Source organism: Acanthochromis polyacanthus, chromosome 5 (assembly GCF_021347895.1).
Source record: "Acanthochromis polyacanthus isolate Apoly-LR-REF ecotype Palm Island chromosome 5, KAUST_Apoly_ChrSc, whole genome shotgun sequence".
Classification (NCBI taxonomy): domain Eukaryota; kingdom Metazoa; phylum Chordata; class Actinopteri; family Pomacentridae; genus Acanthochromis; species Acanthochromis polyacanthus.
Window position 1 is genome coordinate 6,726,326 of NC_067117.1, and position 26,422 is coordinate 6,752,747.

The 26,422-nt window shown below is 39.8% G+C and overlaps 1 protein-coding gene across 3 annotated transcripts in view; it reads right to left on the reverse strand.

Annotated features, from left to right (window-relative positions):
• LOC110955062 (cadherin-22) overlaps positions 1-26,422 on the reverse strand; it is a 167,337-nt gene that overhangs the window by 28,473 nt on the left and 112,442 nt on the right. For all 3 annotated transcript variants that reach the window (XM_051948352.1, XM_051948353.1, XM_022199935.2), the window contains 5 exons: positions 20,185-20,304; positions 16,539-16,706; positions 14,583-14,764; positions 12,521-12,777; positions 9,813-9,949 (listed from right to left, as the gene is read on the reverse strand). In XM_051948352.1, coding sequence (XP_051804312.1) covers positions 9,813-9,949; positions 12,521-12,777; positions 14,583-14,764; positions 16,539-16,706; positions 20,185-20,304 — 864 coding nt within the window. The remainder of the gene's footprint in view (positions 1-9,812; positions 9,950-12,520; positions 12,778-14,582; positions 14,765-16,538; positions 16,707-20,184; positions 20,305-26,422) is intronic.

Sequence of the window (26,422 nt, forward strand, 5' to 3'; positions counted from 1 at the left end):
ATCAATTGTTCCTTGTATCATTTCTGATGGATAAGTCCGACAAGTCTGTAATGGTCAATTTGTAGTAGGATCGCCATCATGTGATCGTCAGCAGGCAGCCGATGTAGTGTTCACTTGTTGTCATAGTAACAGTGAGGCCGTGCTGCTATCTCGCAGTGATACAGAAATCTTTAACAAATCTGTGGATTCAAATTATAAGTCGCATCACTGCCAAAATCCAATCACTTGATAATTGTGTAATTTCTGACCTTTCCTGAAAATTTCATCCAAATCCGTAACTGCATTTTTGAGTAATGTTGCTAACAGACAGACAGACATGACTCACGTACAGACATACGTCACATAACTCCGCATAACCACTGTCTGGCAGCTGAACACCTGAGGCTCTGATACTCTTCAGAGTTTTTCTCAAGTCACAGGTTGCTTGGATCAGTTACCTAATAACTGAAATAGGCTTTTACTTTAGCTAATAAAACTGTCAACACATTCTTCATAACAGCTCATGTTGCACTTGCACTTTACACACATAACTGCAACCCAAAGCATATCTTTACCATCCAAGCTTATTATTTTCAGACCTGCGTGTAACTACAGAGGTTGTGTATTGAGCTGCATCTCCTTGCCAAAATGCAACTGAACACACAGCAGCACTTTGGCTCAATGCACCCGTGTGGACATCAACGGAGGACTGCAGCTGCTGCTGAAATGCTGCTGACGCGCTTATTTTTCCATAACAGGCCGGTGTAGACAAGGTGTACGACTCCATAGACAAGGCTCTTAATGCGCTTCTTGTCTGCCTTCAGTTCGAGCGAGACAAGACGCAATTTTCTACGAGGAAACAGGCAGTTCTTTTGGCATTGTGGCTAAGTGCTGAAGGGTTTTAATCTAATGCCTCCTCAAATTGCACCCATTACCTGAATAACACTTTCTGGCATCAGAGTGACATAAAAATGGTACCAACGATTCCATTTTTGTCTCTAGGTCCTCACTATCTGATAATGACACTACTGTATATAGCTGTTTAATAGTCGGAGTGGAAGCAGCACACCTCAGTAAATGATAATGACAAATAAATGCTTTTGACAAAATTGCAAATGTAGTGCTGTAATTTTATTTCCAATGCCATTTTCAACTAGATAAAAAAAGAACGTATAGGACCACAATGCCCTCTCAAGACATTTTTCTTAATGGGCCAGAATGTAAACGTGGGAGTGGAGAAGATTATACAATTAGTACAATCAAAACCCACTGCAAATTAGCTCGACTTCTCCTTGAATCTTAATTCCCATTCTTAATCATACGATAATGTCTGGTGGAGATTCCATTTTGCTCATAAAACAGTATGTACAGTAGAGGAGGGAGCCTGGGGTCCAAAGCATGTGAGCGTGTATGTGGGACTATGCACTGGAGAGGGAGGCAGAAAGAAAGAGAGAATATTATCTGGGTGTAAAATGAGCGATCTGGTTGCTTCAAGTGTTGATCTGGATATCCTGGTTAATTAGAGAACACAGCTTATGAATAAATCAGCATACACAGCTGTCGCCACCCAGTTAATGCATTTGAGTGGCACCCTACAGAAAATGTAGCAACCCGCAGTCACTGACAATTACCCAGCGATGGAAAAATACACATAAATCCTTGCAGTTAAAAGCGCTCCACTGAATGAATTCAAATTGTTGTAATTACGCAAATATGGTGGACAGTTAAGCCCAATTAGGAGAACCCGCTCTTAAGAATGAGTACCTAGTAATTAGTGATGCATATATATGTACAAACCAAATGAACACACCATGATGTAGGTTATTGATGAATAGTTAGTTATTAACAATGCTGCTGCCAATGCAATTGAAACACTTGAAGCACTGATTTAAAGATATCAAATGTGGCTATAGCAGACTATAAGTGTTTGTCAGACTTTTAACTCTGGGAAGTCTGAGCTACATGCCCACACAGCACATTCATACAACAAGCTCTCTTACACAAATGAGTCATGAGCATTTTTTTTTTTATCCTTTGCTTGTCCCTAAAGATCCAATCAACTCTAGTTAATGCAAATGATATGGTCAAGCGTAGGGAAGGATTACTTTCAAAATGAACCCTCTGAACCACCTGCCGGCAGGTTTGAAAGCCATGTTGTCTTTAAAAACTTCAGAGCCAGAATCTATGAACACAGAAAGAATCCTCTGAGGTTCAACTTTCCAACACTCCTTAAACTAATCATCTGTGACGTTGCAAAACTAAATCCCAGCGTAAAGTTGTGATATTTTATTGATAATGACTTTATTCTACTCATATTTTTTTTTAAAAGCTTGCCAAATATAAACCATTTTCTCCAACCAGATTCTGAAAAAAAATTAAAGACTAAATAAATAAATAAAATGTGCTCCTCAACACATCTTTAAAAAAATTACTCAGCTGTGACCAACAGTTATATTACAAAAAATTCAAGGACTCGAACACTTTCTATACAGCGCAGATCGGCACGAAACAAAAATGTAATTACTAAAATATATAAATAAAATATTAGATGCTCTCTATTTTTTTTTATTGGTAAAACCTGTGGGAACTTTGTAAAATGTTGTTCAGGCTGATTCATGTTAATTTTCCCTACATAAATAATCAAATAAATTCAACTTAGCTTTTTTCCTTTTATATTATTCATGACATAATTATCAGTTTCATCAAAAATACTTTTCTGAGTCTTCTCTACTCCCGGCTTGATTGTGCAGTTTCTACAGAGGGTCAAGATTTATTATTGCAATGAGGAAAAACAAATTAAGCGGAACAAATAAAATGATCAAAAACTGCTTGGGCTTCAGAGGGCTAAAATGCCAAATAAAGACTGCTGATATACCTCACGATGCTGGGTTTGCCGCTGTATAAACATACTGCTAAAAATAGGATATTTTGTTTTCTAATGGTTTTCTGCTGGAATGAAGTCCTTAGAAAAATGCTCACTTTCTCTGTACAAAGCCAGTCCTTTTTTTAAATAAACCCTAACACTTCTCATCTGATTTTAGTCTTCAATTTATTTTAAAAATTCTTCCCTAAAGCAGATAATACGGCTGACACATTTCGAGGTGTGTTTGCTTAAATTGAAGCATCTTCGGCGTGGGATAATTGCGTGACCCACCTCATCTCCACATCTAAGTTTGATAATCTCAAGGATGAATCCAAACTTCAGGCATCAAAAACTACAGCTCAACTCGCAGGCACTATGTTTTTTCTGAAGCCCATGAGCCGACAGATGATGGAAATGTTCACAACTGACACAAAGGTAATCCACAGAGCAGAGAAAGAGACAGATTTACCAGAGACAGCAAAGCAAACCAGCGCTCATCAGACCAGAGCAGACAATTTCTCAAGCTCTCTCCCCCTATCTTACCACACAGCTCTGCCTAACACTGGCATAGCAGCTAATGAGAATGCTGGTCTCAACTAATAGCATAATCCTCACATCAATGCTGGTTTTTAATTGACTGCTTTTTGCCAGAGCAGCAAGAACATAAATGCATAGAGAGCTCCACCAGTGCAAGATATAGCTCCTCTCTTCTTCCTCGTCTAATTTCGTCTTCACATTATGTGGCTGTCCCCGCTGTGCCAGACTGAAAACCAGCAATCATCAGATGTTACACATTTTACATTTCAATTCCCCGAATTGAAAACAGATGAAACAATCTGAGAACACTCCGCCCTTACCCACCCCAAGTCTCTTCATGGGGGGGAAAAAAAAAGAAAGAAAAAAAGTTATTCAGTGAGACAGGTTCATTCATGTGGACCAAGTGGCGCTGTTCTAAATCTGTCTTCTGATAGAGAAGAAGAATAAAAGGATTTCAACAGATTATTGGCACACTCTGCATCTGTGCGGCACACACCAGCTGTCGAGAATCTTACAGAAGGACTGTCTCTCAAGCGCTGAATTATACTGACATAACTTAGGGGAAGACAGAAAGAGTGAGTGAGTGTGTGCGTCTGTCTTTGGGATAGATGTGCATGCCTGCATGTGTGCATGTGGTTGTGTGTCAGGAGTGTTATACTGCTCGTGACCAAATGGTTCATCTTCCTGGCTGGGGGAAACACGGAGGGGAAGTGATGTACTCAACATGTACTGCTTGTGATCTCTCTACTGAGCCAGAGGCCTGCCCATGTAGGCACAAAGGCTGCAAAGTATTGCAGTCATTTTTCTTCTGTTGCATAGTTGCAATGATAAACAAACGTACCAGCGTCCATTCAAAACCTCTTTCTTATCGGCGAAGTCTCATGAAAAAAATCCATTTCTATACAACCAAACTGCATTCTCAATTATTATTAAAGGCAACTTATTCTCTGCCAGATTACATCTTGTTTGTAATGAATCACAAACACATTTCAAATCCCCTTATCTTTGCCATTCATTTCATTGCTTTACGGTCACTTCTTTTTATTCAAACAATCATACATCAGATAGCGAAGGACTCCTCACTGTGGTAACCGAGAAAATGGAGAAATTTCAAACACGTTGTGAAAAAGTCAAACTATGTTATTATCCTCGGCATAGTAGGTTAAATTGGTGCCTAAAGTCAACCAAGCTTCCAAGAAGTTGCTATCACTATGAAAGTGTAAGGAAAATTGTGATTTTTTTCCCCCCAAAACTGTATTGTTTTGATGCCTAAACCTTACCAAACAGTCAGCGAAAACTGAAAAACACTGAGTGAACATGAAGCTTAAGTCAAAGAACACCGGTCCCACATCGACTCCAAACTGCTCTCCAAGAAAAAGTTGTTGCTGACTAATAACTTTGTGGCTCTTTCAAACTGTAAGTCCTTCTACATCAGTTTTAACTTTCAGAGAAAAAATACATTTCTTTCATAATGTAAATGAGAATGCAGTTTAGTCGTTATTTTAGTTTGCGATTGTGTGAGGTTAAAGCCTGACAGTTACAGACAACCTCTTTGTAAACAGCAGTAAAAATATAATTAAGCCTTGCAATGTCATACGAATTAACATTTCACAGTTTAACAATTGCCCTTTTCACAAAGCCCAAAGATCTAGGTGTGCTTTTCTACTGCTGCGTCAAGAAAGCAAAGAAACAACAGCAACAGTAACAGCAACAATAGTTTCAGAGCCACAGAGCCAGCTAATATCCATTACAATATTCAGTCAATAAATAAGTGAACAATTTTCACTATTATCAAGATTAACTGGTAATGTTGATGATTCACCAGTAAGATTCAAAACGTGCCATCGATTTTTTTTATGCCAGCGCTGATTATTTTTCATTATTTTCCAAAATTTTAACTATCAGTTCTACTCATGTCAACACAAACTACTGTAAAGCGTCAGGTCTTCATGAAGAGAATGTGTCTTGGATAATATTAAATTTGTCTTATCCAGTTTTATATCCTGTGTGAAATTTGACTTCACGTGTTATAAGGACAGTAAAGACACATTTTATCAAGGTTTCAGCATTTTCTCCTTGCTTCCTTCTGAGATAGTCTCAACAAGACACGAGTGATCCACTTTCATATAGAAAGATATGAGGCGATAGAATGCAAGACCGTCCGTGTCCTTGATTTTGTACATTTGCTTCTTTTGAAAATTGAGAAATAAAGTGGTGGTGGTCACAGCACACAGGTCACACTCTCACTACATCTGCCCACCTGCCTCTGGTAGTGACTGAAAACTGTCAAGTGACTTCAACACCCCATCAACGTGATGCTCACACTGGCTTTCGAGTATATGGTTTATTCTTAGTCATCAATGTTTTAACCAGTTGTCTATTTATTCTGTTTAACTGAGGAATCTTTCTAACCAGCTAACAATTCTTGCATCCTTACTACATCTCCACAGGACGAACAATGCTAAAAAAACAAAACAAAAATGAAGTAAAACACGCACACAAGTATTTTATTTTGGTATCGTTCAAGTTCATTCATTCTACATCCAAAAATACTGAAAAAAAAGTTCTTACTTCACTGGTTCACCTTGGAATTTTTCAAACATCTCCATGACAACCAAAAACTCATGCCACGGTGTGATGCTGCTTGTTTCAATGCATAACGGCAGCTCTGCTGACCAATCTAGAGTCAAATAGCAAATGGCCATGCATCAATGTCATCAAAATTCTCGAGGAGAGAGAGGAAGGTAGTTGAAGTCAAACAGATGGATGATAAGTAACATCACAAAAGTTCACAGCTAATTCATCTCAGTGAAGACAACAGCTCCATAATGACCATAATGACAGTGGCATGTCATATTTATAATAATCTGAGGCTAATGCAGTGCAGGTGACCAACTCTGTGGCCTTGAGTGTAATAAATTCCCCACAAGCACTATAATATGCATGGTGGCCATTTCACAAATCAATTATGTCACCCTACCAAGTGCAGGGAAACAAAACACATCAAACAACTGTGAACTGAGTGTTCGGGTTCTCCTCCTCTGCAACCACACTGACAGTGCAGAGATATGAGTGTTTATATAACTGGACAGAGTCATAACCTGTAGTCCCTGATTACACATTATTATTTGTTGACAGATGTGCTTTCCACTACAATACCATCGACTACATATGTCCAAACAGAACAAATTAAACTCTCTGTTGTGCATAATTTGCAAAAAAACAAACAACTTTTCCTGTTCTGCGCTGAGTCACCAAATTCCATCTCATTTTGACTCTCGGTTTCATTTGACCCACGTGTTGTACTTTGCAAATAGGTCTTCCCCCTTTTTTGCTTTGTTGTTTAGATCCATTTTTCTTTCACAAGCCCCACTTTGATTGAAAAGAGACACTTATCTCTCCTCACTGTGTTGCAACAAGTGCGCGATTCATTTGGAATTGCACAGAATAATGTTCTTACACCGTAAAAATCAAACAGTGCGCATTTGTTTGCCAGACAGCAAGTGAGAAAAGTCTCTTCCCTGCAACCGTGCAAGAGATAAAGACTTTCAGCTACTCCGGTATCTTTTTGCCCTCAGGGTGATGCTCTTTTTTTCCACCTACCTGTCTGGGTAAAAAAGCAGTTTTGCAAGGTGATATCATACTTGCCATCAGTTCTCGAAAATTATATGTCACTCTAACTTAACCCGATACGTTTCTATGGGAAAGACTGTCAGGAAGTACGAGTACTGCAGCTAGTGACAGTGCATTAAATGCTCATGTACTCGGGAGGTTCCTTGTTCTCTGGAAGGGAGACAAGTACAATACAGACGAGAGCTTGTTTCCTCTTTTACAGTGACAGTTTCTGCAGGAGTAGGTGCACCTTTTAATTGGGTGAATCTGAAGATATGCTGTGTGTGCACGCATGTATTTTTGCCTTTGATTGGTGTGGCATCAGAACCGTACTTGCACTTCAACTAAAGCATCTTTGCTTAGCCAACAGACACAAGAGCAGTAATTGACATTTAGTGTGTTTTGCAGTTTCGTGGCCGAGGTTAATTCTAGGGCACCGACACCAAACATTGTCAGGAAGCTGTTGTCACTTGTCCAATACTGATACACAGGCAATACAACAGTTCAAAGGTCAGTAATGAACTGGGATAATTAAGGGTTGTGCCACAAAACTCTAGTTTTAACAATGTCCTCAGACAAGTTGACCTTGTGGCTCCCAAGCTTTAATGAGCGCAACAAAAAAAGAACAAAATCATTATGGAGAAAATGAAGTCCTTTCTTAAAATACTCGAGCTCGCCGCTTCAAGTGTGCTTCACAACCCCCCCCACACTATTTCCATCTCTATTGTGGCCTTTTTTTTTTTTCTCTCCGTCTCTACTTTTCTTTTTTTTCTTTCGGTCTCCTCCTTGTGCGTCTGCGGGTCTCAGGACTCTGCGAGCTAACGGGCGATAAAGAAATATTCTGGATGGGAATTCTGATGCCGCTGACCACTGACACATCTGTGCGCATGTTTTTGTGGACGGCAATGTGAGAGGCTTTATCTTTCAAGTGCAGGCATGTGTGCGCGCTCGATATTGAAAGGTGCGGGGACGCTTTAAACGTTCAATTAACATTAAAATGTGCCTATGACATAATGCCAAGCACAAAGCAGCAGAGCACAAAAGGGGCCAAATTGCTGTGGGAAGGCTCAGAAAGTCTAATTTTGTCTTAATATTTGTCTTGGGTGAGACTGCTTACTATTCAGTTTAGGTTGTATTGATTATTGGAGTAATCACAGTCTGGGGAAATATGAGAGAGGAACAAATATGAAGACATTTTAAAATTATCCTTGTTTATGACATTGTTTTCTTCCTCCTTCTGTGTGTGCTGGTGGATACAAGTTAGATGCAGAATCCAATCTCCTCTGCTTTCACTGCAATCCCAAAATCACTTCATCTGTATAAGATTGAAAAAGTGTGGAATACCAGACCTCCTCCTCCTTTCTCAAGTTTACTTCTAATGGTATAGTAATAACTTCCCAGCTTCCCCAAGTTATTACATTCTTCATTTCCCTTGCTATGACAAAAGAACCCATTGCGATGAAAAAGCGTAGAGCCTTCATTCATTTTCAGGAACGTGTTTGCCACCTCAAAGACAAGTGATTCAATGATGACTATATTTTCCCCTGATATCAGAAAGGCAGCAGCACATGGATGGCTACTATGATGTCCTTGATGAGTGACCAGCACAAGCTCATCAGTAGCTGGTGAAACACCAGCATCCAAAATGTACAAATCTAAAGTGATTTTCTTAAAATATTTTTTGATAATTTCAGAGGCATTAATTTAAAAGCATATAAAATGTTTTTTCCCCCATAAGCCTAACAGTGCATGTTGCAGTATATAAGACATCTTACACAAATTCACACCACCAAGGAATAGAATATTCTACATTTTAAAGACTTTTTTTTAGCGGTTATTAATCAATTTTCATCCCACAACACGTACTGCGCCTTGTGCTCTCATGATAAAGTTGTTTACAACAAAATCTTATTTAAGTGTCGTCCTTCTACCATACATTACTTTCCTATTCCCCGTCTTTTCTCACAGCTAAAAGCCACAACACACTTCTGCTGAAAATGTGCCAAAAGCTTTGGTAGCTAATGATCACAGCAGTTTGAGGTTGTCAGTCACCCCTTATCACCCCTGGTGGGAGTCGGTAAATGCTGGACAGCTAATTCCGCTTGTACAGTCTCCATCACTGGCAGGCACTGAGGACAGACGAAGCTAGCCAATCATCACAGAAACTTCAACAACTTTCTTGCTCTGAAATGCGAGGTATACATTGTTCAAACACATGCAGTTTTTTGCATTTTAGTCAGAGGTGTCAGGCAAATGGCCTAAATCTTTGAGCTCTCTTATTCAGCATGAGGACATGCAACTTTTTTCAGTCATTGTTTCTTCTGGCCTCCATTTGACCTAAATACAGCACAGGATGTGCACATCTCTTTGCTACTTTAGCTGACACTTATCTAAATTTAGATGTTCTTTTCTTTGTTTTCCTTCAGTGGTAAAAGAAAAAGGAGAATACATTGCTGCTGCATAAATTTTAATTGCGATTTGACAGCAAAAATGAAGATTTAATTATTAGTTAATGTCATTGCTGTTATATTATGAACACTCATTTCTTCCAGGCTTTGTTTTGACACGTTCCGACACCACTCAGAACCAAATGTCAAAACTAACCATTAAAAGAGCTCACTGTGATTCAGATTGCACCTGTTGGAGATTACACGGATTTGTTGAAACTGAATTCACAGATTATTTTTCAGCAACTTTCAGAAAGTTTCCCCAAGTTGGAAAAAGTCTCCAGATTACAAATAATATCACACTCTGGCCAGCAGTATGAAGATGTACAAATCCTGTGAGCGATAAGGTCATTTTGAAATAGGAAGCAATGTACCTGCTTCTACTGCCTTCACAGTGATATTGTGCCAGCCTGCAGTCTCTCGGTCCAAAATTTTTCCCAGTGTGATGGCACCCGAATCAGGATCAATATGGAAGATCATCTCCTGGTCTGTGGACCGATCGATAGAGAACCTGCAACAGAGGGTAAACATAGGCTACAGATGTTGAGAGAAAAATAGAACAGTTGTTTGAAATAATAATATAGAAGAAGTAATTTCTCAGACGTGTATTTGTATGGCGTCTATATTTTAACCTTGTATGCTGAGGAGCGGCGTGGAGATGTAACATTTGGCAGCACTGAATACAAACAGCTTACACAGAGACAATGACGACTGAGGAAATATATTTAAAGACATTTACAAGGGGCTTGCCACAGACCCTGCGATCCTAACAGAACTGTATCCTCTACTGCATGTGCCTATATCGTGATCCTTTCTTTGTCTATTCAAAGCAAAAAAAAAAAGAAGAAGAAGAAAAAAAAAAACATAAAAAATAACATTAAATTTTCATTGTGCACTCTAGAAAAACCACAAATGCATCTTTCCTTCTTTGGGTTACTTGGTGCTCTCAAAAGATGGTGAGTCAACAAGAATTTGCTGAAAGGTTTCTTTGTTCTTAGTTCCTCTCCCCCATCACGCACAAACACACAGCTGGCTTAGTCGAGCCCACATAAACCATAATGAAGAACCATGGGCATTATCAGCTCATAAGGCCTCTCCGACAAACACGGCAGCCAGCATTCACCAGGTCTCACGAGAATGATGGTTAGATATTGTAGGCATAAAACGTATTGTCAAGAGAACCGCTATTAGACTGATGCAGTATAGAAAAACAGAACATGGATTAGAAAGGTTTTTGATCATGCTTTCATTAGCGTTTTCTAACTGGATTCATGTGTCAATAAATGAAACGGATTCAGATTATTAACTCCAGGAGAACCATAACTTCCTGTACTGTTTCTTTGTCATTGTGTAACCAGCTGCAAGGCCTCAAGATAACCTGCGTTCGAAATGAGACTGTGCCTTTTTTTACATTAACAAAACAACCCTTGCTTCTGAAACGACACCATTGCACCATGGCAGTGAACTACTCTGTGCTTAAAACACTGCACTGAGGTGACACATTTCCATGTCAGTCTATTGCCCCATTAAAACTATCTTTAACATCCCATTTAGGACAGGAGTTTTGGCTGTATTACATTACATTACATCTGCCACTGGCATCTGTCTCCCATATAGACATTAAAGAATCTAATTTTTATTGTTTTTCAGCATAGTTTCCTTTCTCTGGTGTGTTTAGACATCCACAAAGCAGAGGAAAAGAACACCCTTTCATTTTTGTTTTCACATCAGGAGACTTTAGAGAACTTGCACTGAATGCCAGAGGCCATGAGGTTCCTAATTTTGCCCAGTAGGTGGCTCCTGGCCAAACTCTCGCCCGCCCTTTTCACTCACCCAAACCCATTCACACGCATAAACACACACACTCACACACTCATATATGCTCGCACACGTATCACACACATATTTTCAGCTGCGGGCCGCCAAGACGCTGGTGAACGACAGCACTGCCATTGTGTTGTACTTTATTACACCTGGAACTCTGAGGTTCATGCATTTTTAATCGGGGTAATTTGCACAGGCCCTGCATGTGTCGGCATATACTCTGTCAGTGAGACTGTCACAGCCCTTATCTACATTCCCTCCCTCACATTGCAATTGCTCTTCTGAGGACATATAAACCAAAGACCTTGCTACAGACCAGAGATACCAGATGATATTGTTTTATCACACATAGTAATCTGAGAGAAAAAAAGAGATATAGTGTACACTTCCGCTGATTGCTCTGTTGTTGTGGCTTCTGCTCCACCTTCAAGAGAATTCGTTAAAAAAAGATTGGGCTTCTGAGCCTATCAGCTGCATGTCTGTATACATTGTTAATAGTAGAAATGTGTGAACAGTGGTACAGTCATACAGTAGATGCAGGATTCAGTGAGCAAATGGGACTGAGCTTGCAGAGCTGCTGCCCATGCTACAGTGTTTCAGTCCCATCAAAGCTACGCAAAATGAGGTACTCATTGTCATGCATAAGTTTGCTTTGCGGTGTGATTTATATTAAAGATTGAGGCTATCTTTCCATAGCAATATTTTATTGCCAGTGTTTTGGTTGATATATTTTATCAAGCTACCTCCCGTTGCGAAAAGCAATTGTGCACTCTCAGTATCTAAGTACCGCTTTAATCTTATCCCTACATTTCCATGTATTTTTATATGCTGCACTGTAAAAACAGCCAAAAGATTTTTATTAGATGCAAATTTAATCCTATAATCAAACCAAATCAGACATGATACAACAGCACACCCTCAGTGTTATTGTCTCTGTGTTTTCAAGCTCCGGTCCTCTCTAGTCATTGTAATTTAAGAAGCAATAATTAGCATTCCAGTTTGGACCGTGATTGCATTAACATGTGGTAGTTTACACAAATCAGGGTTCTAAGAAAACTTAATTTCTCTGTGCAGTGCATTTACAAGAAACTCAAGTGAATAAATCTTAACTCTAATTCTTTTTCTTTTTCAAGGGAAATGATTTTGTTGTTGTTGTTTTTCCACAAAAGCTGCCTAATTTTAATATACATTCACAGACTTTTAGCAGAATTGCTAATTTTGCTGTTTGGCAAAGTGGATTTTACATCACTTGGCATACCTGACAGGTTTATTCTTTACATCTGGATCCCTGGCGGTGACGATGCCAACAAGCGCCCCTACTTTGGCATCCTCCTGGACCTCCATGGTGGTGCCATCCGCTGGCGTAAAGATCGGTGGCTCGTCTATGTCGGACACGCTCACCCGAACAATAGTCTGGTCTCGGAATGAGCCCAGGTCCACAAAGCGAGGGTCGACGTGCTTATTTACTGCCTCTACGACAACATTGTGGGTCCGCTTGCTCTCGAAGTCCAGCGACTGAAAGACAAATATACAAGATTTTAATGAAGAATTTCACTTCGCCAGTCATCAGCTGTCACCTAAAGGAACACAGCTCTCAGTACTGACACTGATGGCCATAAGGTAAATAACAACACTGAAAAAATTGACATAGATTTATATACATTTATAAAGTTCATGTCTCTCTTTGAGCTGACAGTTTCTTTCAAGATACAGTTGTACAAGCATCACCAGCTAACCATTACAGACTCTGGCAGCTAGAATGCTTAACACTGCCATATTGTTGAGAGCCCAGTGAACCAAAACAAGACTGCTGGCTGAGTGTCGACATGTTCATTTTGCCATTAGGCCCCATTCACAACGGCGATGTGTCACTTCAGAGATCCCCTTTTGACACAAGTTGCTGCTTCTGGAATTCAACCTTTTCTTTACTTTTTGGTCGCAGAGTGCAAGGTGAAACAAAAGTCGAGAATAGCTGACCATTTGGAAAGACAAAGTACTGACAGCACCTGTCAAACTCCAGCAGGCAACCAATGATTATCAAGCATCAAAGACCAATTATCTCTCTTTCTCTGTCTCTTGAAAGGAGTTGCGGCTGAGGAGCTGTCCAGCTCACTCAGCAGAAAGACCGAAATGCTGGGAGCAAAGAAATGTCAACTTTACCAACTGGTCCTCAAACAGGTTTTGTAAAACAGTAAACAACACATGCCAAGTTAGTTGGTAATTTTTAGCCAAAACGATCCCAATCTGTTCTGCCACAGGTACCAGGGACTGCTGCATATGACGGCAATCTATAAAAATTCAGTTAGAAAAAAGTAAAAATCAATAAATGCTTTCAGGCTAACATACCTGGTAATTGTGGCTGGTCTGATTTTTGAGTGATTCTTTTACAGCACAAAATAGCCTTTGCTGGAATCCCATTTCTAGATGGGGTGCTTAAAAACCGCTTGTGTATGTACATTTATAGCACAAGTAGAAAATATGAAAATAAATGACTTAAACAACCGGACAGTTTTGTAAATGGTTAATAATTTTCTTCTGGTCAATGTCATGAGATTGAAAGTATTTAAAAACAATTTCAATTACAATTCTAGACAAATATTTACATACATTTGTTAAAGTTTTGTATATTATGGCGATTTTGAATTTCCAGTTATTCCTATAACTCTTGTTTTTTTGACGGAGTCATTGAAACCTAGAATTTTTATCAAAAAACAATAATGCATTTTGGTTCTTTAATAGATTTATTATAGGTCTTTTGGAAATATGACCAAATCTCCTGGTCAAAAATATACATACAGCAATGCTAATATTTAGTTGAACGTCCCTTGGCAATTTTAACTTCACTTAGGTGCTTCTGGTAGCTGTCCACAAGCTTCTGGTTGTATCTTTGACCCTCCTTTTGACAGAATTGGTACATTTTAACTGAATTTGTTTGCTTTCTGACAAAGACTTGCTTATTCATCTCAGTCCACAGGTTCTGGTGGGATTGAGGCCAGTCTAGAATTTTAATTCTACCCTGATTTAACAATTTCTTTCTCATTTTGAGATGCGTTTGGGGTCATTTTCACCTTATGACTCTTGGCTATATTGTTTAGCTGGTTTGTGTGAAGCTTCATGGGAAGGAAAAACTGAATCACAAAACATTTAGTTTGCAATGGATGGCGGGATCTGTTTTTTTTAAAGGCAAAATGTAATACTTGTTTTCAAATTTCTTAAAATGAATGAATAATTCTTGCCTGGTTAAAAAAAAAAAAAACTATATTGGACTAACAGACAACGATCATAGCATTCCACCGTTTGTTTTATTTATTTAACTATACCTTCTTGATGGAGACAACGGCTTCCTGCGTCTCTACGTCTGTGGTGACCTTGAAGAGCTCTCCTCCCTCTTTGATCAGATAGCTCATGTCCGTGTTCTCTCCCATGTCTGCATCTGAGGCAATGACACGTCCAACCGGTGTGCCCAGAGCAGCCCCCTCCGACACCGAAAACTGGTACATCTCTGGTAAACGGAATGGGTGGTAAATCATAGGTAAACCAGGTAGGTGCGCAAGATACCACAGAAGAATGACATGAGACAAATGCAACATGGAGAAGAAGAGGAAATAACAGCAGCGGAAGAAGGATGAGGAAAGACAGACGGACGGTCGTAAGTGGAAAATGAGGGTGAGAAGTCAGGATATTGGTAAAAGAGATGGATAACGAGCGGAAGCAGAAAAGTGGGAAGAGGAAGGGGATGAGATAATGATGTAGACAAAGTACGAGTAAAGAGAGGAAGAAACAGATAATGGAAAATGAAGTTAGGATGAGATTATAATGAGAGCATAGCAACAGGTAGATGTCAGACATTTATTGTAAATGTGATCTCTGCATTCACATAAAATAGAGTGTGAAATATTGCTTATCTTTTTACATTATTAGAACATTAACAGTTGCTGCCACAAGCCAGAATTCACACTGTAGTTACATTGTGTCTCTGCTACAATACAGATTGATCAGCATCCTGCAATGAGTGACTGTGACTAGATCTCAGTTGTTAGCATGGATGCTAATAATAAAGTATTTACTATATTATTGAAGAGGAGGTGAGAGTAAAATCTGAAGTTGCATTTAAAGACACAAAAAAGCCAGACATTGCTAGGAACTAGATAAAGAGATTTAAAAAAAAAAAAAACTAAGTAAGAAGATTAAACTCTACGCTCCCCAAAGGGAAGTTATGTGACCCATCAAAGCCCTTATGTATACCATATTTCATCTTCCTTTGCATCTTATTTATGACTGGATTCCAAATTCTATCTATTCCCCAATGCCACACAGTGGAGGTACTATAATCCTGCAGGGTTTATCCCTCTGACTGGGTAAATATGATTTACAGGGATGAAAAAAAGGGATTTATCAAGCAATAAGAAAAGGTGTGTGGAGACATATCAAATGCAATCAACCACACTGTCAAATGCTGCACCCCTAGCTTTAACAAAAGTAATACTGTCATGCTGTTATAGTGTCGCTTTCACTCCAGGAACAGAAAAAATAACCTGAATAAAGAAAGACTGCCAAGCACTGTTTAGTTCACACATCTAATTAATTTTAGATGGGCTAACATTTAGTATAATATACCACATGTCAGATGGAAAACCATGAATGTACTTGTGCTGGTGCAGCGTATTAAAGCTGCAATAAGTGCAACGTCCAGACTCTATCGGTTTGCTTTAGAGAGGACAGGGTTAGAGCTGAATTGATTGTGTCTGTGTGGTCAGGTGGAACAGTGTGTACTTTCAGATGTGTGTTTTAAACCTACCTGTTGAGCGTGTGTGCTCCCCGAAAGCCATTTACTTGAAAAAAAACCAACTCACCATCATAAATCCATAACATTACTATGTACAATCAGTTATATTGATTCGGTCCTCTTTTGAGAATGCTTAAAGAGAATGATCAAATGTGCAGCGGAACGCATCAATTCTCCACATTTGATAGACTACTTTGTTATGGGCAGCGGGTACGACTGGCCCATAAATTTAATTTAGGTGATTTTCACAGACTGCATGGACGCTATTCAAGCCACTGCTTATTGATGTCAGAGGCCTGCAGGTTGCAAAATATGTCTCTTTCATCATATTCCTCTTTCTTTTGTCTTTCCGATTCCTCATCCCTGTGAAAAATAAATCCTCACACGTTCCTTTTGCATTCTCAGTCGTTTCCAACTGCTTTCTCCCTCTCCTCCTGTCTCGCAGTCTCTGTTGCAGTTTAAAGCGAGAAAATGTGCGGGACACACTCACTCTGTGGGAAGCGCGGTGGGTTGTCATTAACGTCTGTGATCACTATGGTCACCGTGGTGGAGCCAGAGAGACCACCCATTTGTCCTGCCATGTCTGTTGCCTTGACGACCAACTCGTAGCGATCCTGTGTCTCGCGGTCCAAATCCGCCACTGCTGTCATAATTATTCCTAATGATTGAGGGACGGAGGTGAGTTTGCAGGGGGGGAGGCAGAGAGAGGGAGAGTAGTTAGTAAGTGAGGCCACTGGAAAGGTTACATTAGTGGTTAGCACTTATGCAATAACCAACTATATTTCCCCTCTCAGTCTGAATACCAACTTCTGCTAAGCACTGTATTATGGAGGCACAAGTGCAGTGCATTCCATTTCTCCTCCTCAGAAAAAGGTGGATAGCAGAGATTGTGTCATATTTCCGCCTCTGCACACACACCGTTTTATGGCTCAGCTGTATTAAAATGAATAATATATAGAGGCAGAATGAAGGCCTGCCTCAGCCACCCTGAACAGCATTACAACTCTTCCATGGTGGGTAAGACTGCACTCATACCTGGGAAGTGGATATCCACAAAGCAAGCAAGGGACATAGAGAAAGTGATATGATGTAGGAAGAGAGTTAAGAAGCACAGCAAGAGAGAGTGAGAGTGAGAGATAGAGAGAAGCAAAACCAGGGCAATGGTTTCATTTATTCGACAGTGCACATTCTGTGATATTTCAGCACAAACAGGGCACTGATTGAGTTGAGCCTTCCAATTTAAAGGATTGTATAAAATGTAAAAGTTAGATTCCACCTTGCAAATAAAGATCAGCAGAACAACAAACCGCCTTCTTTATGGTCACCTTGACAAACATGCCAGCCCTTTATGACTTGCAGACAGTTTGGATGTGATTTCCTGATGATACCGTCTCCTGTGTGAGAGCACCGGTGAAGTTACCCAACAACTATATTTGTGTTTCCAAAGAAGTCCCACACTTTGGACTCTTTTTTTTTTTTATGCTGTACCTATCTCTCAAACACACTATGAAGCCAGAACATGGTACCTTTCGGTTTAAAAGAGATATTCTCCTTGTTGGCCCAGCAGCAGCAGCTGCATCGGTAGCTGGCTGCTTTGCTCTGCAGTAGTAATATAATTCCACTCTACCCCTTGGGATTTTCCACATCAGAATCTATTGATGCATTTCCTGTGCTTGGTGTGGTGTCTCATTCCCAAAGGTTTGCATTGTGTTGGGTATACAACTCATTGATTCGAGCCACATTTAGCCCTGGGCCATGTTCTATGAGTTGCCAAAATACAGTACATGCAGCAGTCGAGTTAAGAAGGGAGACAGATGACATGCTCCTCTTTCATCTACAAAAGACCAAAGGGGATGCATTTAAATCAGGGCTGCAATGACTATACAGCACTGCTGCTCCTAAGTTATCGTAGAACCTATGGATGTACATATATGCTCTGTATTCATCAGTGCAGTCTACCTGCTCCATATTCCAATGCATATCACGTAGCCTTAACATTAACCAATTTAAGCGGGTAATAGGACCGTGTATACCAACTGTGAAATAGAGCTTCAGTATAGTAATTCATTACATTAATGTAAAATAAATGACATTCCAATCTTTTTTCTTTCTTTCTTTTTTTTTGCTTTTACACATCAATTATCTCTGTGTTCTCATCTTGTGAGGCATTGGAAATCTTTTGGACATTCAGAACCACTATAAAAACTGAAAAGAGGTCGTTTTGGCAGGCTGAGGTATCGGCTCGCCTTTTGCGCCTGTCACCATGTCATTTCCTCTGCCGCTGTCTGCGTGCCACCAGAAACCGATGATCCATACATATTGCTGCACTCACATTTTCACGGGAGGTGCCGTTGCACTCTGACATTGCAGTGGACAAATCGACAGCTGTGGTGTGGACAAAACTACAAAAACTTTTCCACATCTGCATTCTCAGTAACTGCCTTACACACTTTTGTCGCTTTATATATATATATATATATATATATATATACAGTGTATATATAATATACACTACCAGTCAAAAGTTTGGACACAACTTCTTCTTCAGTGCTTTAGTTATTTGTATCATTTTCTACATTGTAGATTAATACAGAAGACTAACACTTTTTTGTTTACAACATAATTCTTTATGCTATTCCTTATGCTTTTTGTAGAAAATAATCAAATAACAACCACTGAATGAGAAGGCGTGTCCAAACTTTTTACTGATGGTGTATTTGTTCTCTTGTTCTACTGAGATTTGAGAACAAGGATGCTTCTTTTCTTGTGTGCTTTGAAAAGAAGTAGGATATAAAATTATATGAGATAACAGACACTGTGGGTAGAATATCTTAAATCTAATGTAACTCTAGGTCCCATACAGTTGTTTTTTCAGAAAGCATTTATATTGATACAGACATAGGTGATTTTTTTGTTGCTAAATTTTAACATAAACCCAATCAGAGATGTACCAGTGTCCAATTATTTTTGGATGTTCTTTTGCCATGTTATGATCTACAGTACCTTCAAATGAAAACAGCAAATTTTTGCTATGCATATTAGTATGGTTCTGTCCTTGTCATTAATCTCCTTTACTTGGATACTCAACAACACCTATAGACAATTCCATAATGGCCAAAGAGACACACACATACATAGAAAATGTGACTTGCTATAGACTTTGCCAAGGTGAGTGAAAGTGATATTAATGAGGCAGCTTTCACAGCTGTTCTGTCTCCCCTTTATTTTGACCTTCTTGACTCGCACCTATTAGGCAGCCTGTCTGCCTACAAGAAGAGGGGAAAGAGGGTGGGAGGAACAGGGGGTTGTGAGGCAGAAGCTGGAATGGACCATCCAGTCTCCTGACTAATTCCACCCAGGCAAGGCCATTTATCATCAAGGCACCCGGGCTGACCAAATCTAAGTGGTGGAGACCAAAAAAGGAATCATTAAAACTTTCGTGCTTTCCCCTGGAGAGGAATTCGAAGGCAACACCAATGCTAAGCTACCCCTGAAAGTCTGCGGGTCAGGACGAATCCCTCCTATGAGCTCAACTCCATTGGGAAATAAAGAGTTTTCCAAAGTATAGCTGGGGGAGATTTTTCAGAGGTTAAATCTGAATGTGGTGGATATATAACCCAGGATTCTGATGTAATGTTCAATGATGACCCAGACAGACTCCATGTTATCAGAGCGCGAGTGAGACCAAAAAAATTAAAATGGAAAAACTACTAAATTTTACAGGTCCTAACATACAGCCAAAACAGCTAGGTAAATACATACATGTCATATATGTGATGAACATGTAAATACTTCATGCATCACTGCTTTTTTTTCTTAAATTTTCCTCAAGTACCAACCGATCTACTATCTGTATGCTGTCTGCTGATTGCTTGTTAGATAAAATAAGTTCTAGACTTGATTGTTGAGCCAAGTGCTATTGTGAGTGACTGGAGCCAGGAGTTATTGGCGAAAACTTTATAAAATTGCTTGTTTTTGGCCAATTGATTTTATGTTTTTGTCCGCAAATTTTGATTGATCTGGGAATTATGGTCTCTGAACATAGATTGCTTAAGGTACTGCTGAAAGAAGAAGAAGCACAAGAAAATCTTCGAAGAAAATGGTTAAGGCAGTGCTGGATGTGTTTTCGTTCTTACCTGTGTGTTTGTCGACAGTGAAAAACTTTTCCCCATCCAGCACACTGTACACCACTCTGGCACTGCTGCCGTATGTCGGATCGTCAGCATCCGACGCGGTAACCTTCATAACGGACGTTCCTGTTGAAAAGAGACAGCATAATGTCAAAAAAAGGAAGAAAAACTTCTGAGCCATGAGGTGACTGGGGATACTTTAGACAAGGGCTGGAATCCCATAAAATGAATTTGAATCAGACTCAAGGATGTGTGTGTTTTCTTTGTGTTTGTCTTTAACTGGAGCTGGTTCTGAAGACAAAAAATGATTTTCAGACCTTGAGGTTGAGGACGTATATACAAAAGCAGCACATAGCCTCCCTTCGCTGTTTTGAGAGGCTGTTAAAAAGCTGCACTTTATTAAGGTTGTAGGCTCCTGAACACGTCACATAAGTGAGTGGGACATGCAGGCACAGTAACAGTAATGTTTGTGTGCGCATTCATGCACACTCATCTGTGCTAATACTTGGTAGAGGGAGTATTTTAGCACTATTGCGCCATGTAGCTATTTCACCTGAGCATGCCTATAATTTCCTAAACTATTTTTTGGATATTTCAAATTGCCTTTTTGCAACCCCGATGCTCAGAGTTGTTTTTCCTCTCATCAGCACAGTTGTGCTCTTAGATGAAAGGAAACTTGGAGACACAGTCAACACTATATCTTCAAAGACTGTTAGAAGCAAATAAATCTGCAACAAACAATTACATGTCATTACCGGCACTTAGGCAGACAACACAGAGGATAGTCATTTCCACATGAAACCTTAAAATTGGGATTTGTAGAGCAACAATGTTTAAGTCATTATTTCCCACTCAGTGTAGTAAATTTGTCAACAGTGCGTGCACACCAGCCTCTGGCAGGAAATACGCAGCCGCATCTCTCCACTTAGTCACACATTTTAGTTAAAGCTCAGCCCAAAGCCTTTCAAACTTTAAGGTTCTTAATTTTGAGGTTAAGAAACAACTGCATACTCGTCTCCTAGCATGTGAGCACCTTATTTTTTTCCCCCCTTTCTATAAATATATTCACTTACAGGAAAGAGGAAGATAAAAAAGGGAGACATTCTAAGGCACCACAGGTCCTCAAGGACAAGGAGTCAGTCTTTGTCTTCATCCCTCTGGCCGGTGCTGTGGGTAATTACTGACAGCTGGTGTTGTCCACTAAAGGTCACCAGTGTAGCCTTTCTCAGAGCCCTGTCATGCTACTGTCCAGCTACATAATGACCGTATGCTAATGATGCTAATTAGCGAGAAGTGTCAGAGCACTGTTTGTTTCCTGTCATCCAATGGAGCTCCTAAGGGGGAAAGAGGGAGGGAGAGGCCAGTGGATTATCATTAAAGTCACCCAGCCATTAAATCAGATGGCTCAGATCACTCTTCTGTCGCCGTCACCTATAGCACTCTTTTGTTCTGCACTGTATGTTGATAGGAGCTGGCCATTTTCCACGCTACAATATCGTATCACTCTACCTGCACTAGTGAAATGAACTAGGCTGTGCTATTTTGTAGCTTTTATAAAATGTATGTCATCTAACAAACAACTGGTATGAAGAAGGATCAGCAAGGATATGCAAAACACGTATTGACATATGAATAGATCAGAGTCTATCAATAACGTCAGTAAATCCTGATACATCACAGCTCCTACCTGAATAAAAAGTATTATGCATATTAACTAGGGTGGTTTGTAATTCTCATTCTTGTCACATCATATAAGTCATTACCTATTCCAAATATGAAAAAGTACTGATGCTCAGAAGATCACAATATACTGCATCACAGTTGGGGGATGAGTGAGATATTATTCTTATCATATTGAAAACATAAGACTTTATAGAGACCAAGCATTTTCATTACTGGCAGCAGGCAGGGGTTTGTTAATTCTTCCTAGTTGGTTGGCCCCACTGCTGTGGGTCCAACAAAGCCATTTTCGTCCTTGGGATTACTTCCTTATCTTAATTTTCCCCAGGTAACAATCAGTTTGACGCTCAGCTGTTTCTGGATACTGGCTGGCAGCAACGTCAGATGGTTTGGAAGAACTATATAAATGCAAATGTTTCTTTATTGTGTTTATATTAAAAAGAGAAGTGAGGCAGCGAGTTTGGCACTTGGGTTCTTATTAAAGCTCTGGCTTGCATCAGTGTTTTCAGCGAGGAGAAGTCATTACTTACAGTATCTGTTGGCGTGCTTGGCGTCACTTAAGCAGATTCGACTGTTGATGGACTTGTGGGAATTCAATAAAAAATTATTGACTTTCTCAGATTGAACTGTAATGCAAATAGCAGTAACAGGAGAAGTATGTCTAATGGAGAGAAGCTCCCGATATTCATTATCTAAAGAGATGTTTTTGTCTCACTAATAAAACCTCAATCACAAATTGCTCTCAGATGAGACAACATGCACTGTAGCAATAATAATTTTAATTTCCAAACTATAAAACTTTGTGTCCCTTCATGGGCACATTTGTTTGGGTTGAGTTTGTTTGGTTTGGGTATATTACAAAACTTTCTCTTTTCTTCTGCTTTAGTTTTTTTTTCACTTTCAACAAGAACATTTAAAAAGAAATTATTTTGCTGACACCCAGTGGCTGATTATCCCACCTTGCTGCGCTAGAGTGGAATACTGGGTGTTTGGTAAATTACACCACGACATTGTTGTTGGGTGTATTTATGGATGCAGCAGGGATGACACATTTCCGTCCACACCCAGTCAGACACAGGACTTTCTATTAGAAGCGCATATGAGCTCCTTAATTTGGCACTAGTCTGAGCCAACTAGTGTCACTTGAGGAAAAAAATAATGAAGTGAAATTAGTCCCTCTGCTTAGGATAAAACTAACGTAGCCTGCAGATATATACACTGTAGATCTCAACATTTAAAAAAGTGTCAGCATCGTGAGTATTTTTCAGTTAACAATTAGAAGATGTGAAAGCAAATATCCTCTTGTCTGATAGTGTTCATTAGAGCATTCCTGAGAGTAGCAGTGTAGCAATTGTTCTCATAGTTACTACATTTCCTTGTTGTGAAACTATTAGGAATATATGCATATGGGTGACAAATTAACCACCACGTACCACCAGAGCAGCTTCAGTCTTTGAAACTCTACTGGAGGGAAGAAACGCCAGTCGTCCAAAGAATATCTCCTCATTTGGTGTTTTGATGATGGTGGTGGAAAGTGTTGTCAGACATGTTCGTACAAAATCTCCCAAGGGGTTCAGCTGGGTTGAGATCTGCTGATTTTGAAGGCAAGACCATATGATTCACACCATTTCAATACTCGTCAAACCAGTCAGTGACCCCTCATGCCCTATGGATGGGAGCATTGGCATTCTGGAAGAGACCACTCCCATCGGGATGGTAATGGTTCATCATAGGATAAAGGTGATGACTCAGAAGAACTTTGTATTGATTTGCATTGACCCTTTCCTCCAAGGGGTCAAGTGGGTGCAGACCATGCCAGCAAATTGCTCTCCACAGCATAACAGAGTCACCGGATCTCCCTACCATAGGGGTCAAGCCTTTAGGCTCTGCCCTCTCGGTGTTACACATGTACTCACCCATTTATCAAGGATGTGATCAAGGATGGCTCACCTGACCAAATCACTCTAGACCACTGCTTGTGATTTTTGCACCATTGAACACTTAAATGTGCAGTCATCCTTGTAATGACAATCTATACATTGCAACCCTAATTAAACATTCCTGTCTATGTAGTCGTCGACGGATTGTTCTTGCTGTCAGTCTGATCGTGTCCTGCATTGACATTCTGAGTCACCTGAGGAACTGTTATTCTTCTGTTCTCCCTTACATATTTCAACAAATACACAAGCATCTTCAAATATGTGTTGCAGAACACAAATTTTAACTCTATTTGTTGTTGCCTTTCCCATAAATCTAAATTCCATTGTCCTTTCAGTCACCGTTCCCACGGAAGCACTTGCCAGTTGAGCAGCCTTTGTGACTGAAGCTCCTGCCATCCATGCCCCCAGAATGAACCCTCTTATCTTTTCCTTAGATCTTTCCCTCGTGCATCCTGATGTGAAATCTGAATCAACTAGGCCTGTTTTGCATATTTATACATGCCACAGAGCATGATTGGATGATTATTGCTTAATTATACTGTGCGGTGCACCTGTGTGGAAGCATCTGCATTCATTTTGTTTCTCCATTCATTTACTCAGGCTTTTCCTTTAATTTGTCACTCATCTGTAGCGTTGTTGTTCATTTAATTGTCTTGCAGATGGGGTAAACAATTAGGGTTGAATGGCAGCCATTTATTTACTACCTTTAATTAATAGTTAATATTCCTATAATTCTATTATTATCATCTCCTTAAGTACGTAAAATCCCACAGGGCAGGTGGGATTAACAGCTAATTGAGCAAATATACAGTTAAAATAATCACTGTAACCAGTAGTTACTTATTATTCTTTCTATTTACTTGGCTCTTTCTTCCCGGAACACCTTTTTCAAGCCTGTTATAACATCATCTTTGTGCAAGAGACAAGAAGGAAGCAACAGTTGTTCCAGAACAATAACATAATAATGCAGTCTGTGTTGCAAATGTTATTTAAGCAGTGAACAATATCCCTTGAAGGATAATGTAAATAATATTTGGATGAAAGCTAACTCTGGGACCATATCTGGTGAAATGGAGTAAGGAGGAGGGTTGTTTCTAGGGTGTGGAGGATTCGGTCGAGACTGGGTGACTATGGCTATATAGTTAGATTTATGCATGAGTTTGGTTTAATGGTATCAACACAGGCTGTCGGAATGACTTCCCACACCATTTCAGCACTCTGGGAGAGATGGTTCAATTACTGTGAGGGGAGCTGGAGGAGTGTGCCACGTGTGAGACACTAGACTGACAGCTATTTAAGAGGCAGCCTCGTAAAAGAGATTTGTGCCTATCTCAGCTGGTGCCGTACTGGTGCGAGCTTCCATGGAGGGGTCTAACGGCTGCAGCACTGAGCTTCTTTGCCGCTCCGACCCGCCTTAATCTGCAGGACTGAGTGCTCCCTGCCCGCATTATGGATCATTTAGTAAAGCCATAAAAGCTGAGGTGTTTTCACATGAAAAGTTATTTCTTCACTACTTCTACTGTGATTCATTCGTCTCTCATCCACATAAATGCCCCAGGAGAGAGGTGGAGAGAGAGAGAGAGCGAGGCAGAGGAAGAGGGGCGAGAGAGAGAATGAAGTATAAAGGGAAGAAAAATCTGCCATGTCATAAAAGCCAATGGCCTGCTTACATTGATCCTCTTCGAGATCTCAACAAGGATTTAGGGATATTTTTCATCTCTCATGACAGAGATTGTAAATCTAATCTTTGTTAGCCCTTGAACTTGTGTCTTTTAATAGATCGGATCATTATTTGTTTTGTAGACACCGCTGTGAGTCAGTGTGGCATGTCAACTTTAAAACATAACCTCTCATTATTTTCAAGCCTTTGTCTTTGAAATGAATAAAAAGCTGGCAACACTTGATCTTGAAGAACACAAGTTAAGGTGACAATAAAGGTTATAAAGTACTTAAAAATGCATTTATAGATAAATGATTAGAACTCTGTATCCACAGGCCATGTGTCAACGTTGTTTAAAATGGTCTATTTCTTGCACAATATCAAAATCTTTAATGTGCGGGAAAAGAAAGGGAGTGCCCGTGCTTCTTCATTGCATCTCTAATAATAAACTTAGAGCTATAATCAATTTCACAACTGCAAATCTATCATACTGCTGTTGTCATGCACATCTTCCATGCCTCTTCACATACTGAATCACACATTCGCACTCTTTGACTTTCTCCCTCCCCCACATACACCCTCATTCATACACATGACCACACACAGGGATCAGCCGAAATCAATTATGTCAAGTACTGTGGTTTTGCGTATAATGGTAGATGCTACTGGTCATATACATAAAGGTGTTTGGCAGAGAATATTGATTGTAACTCGCTGCTGCCTTGTCGTATTGCTCTCTACTGTGATCCTTCTGCTCCGAATGTCTCATCTACGGTTAGTTAGCATGAAAGCTTCTGGGATTCCCAATAGTGACTGCAGCAGTTTGCAGCCTCCTGGGCGACATCTCTGGACCAGAACACCAGGGAGGGTGATTATTACTTTACTCTCCTTGTGGAGTTTTCATATTACATGCAAAAGGAGTGAGGATTTTGTCTCTCAGGCTGACTGTGCGAGTGTGTGATAG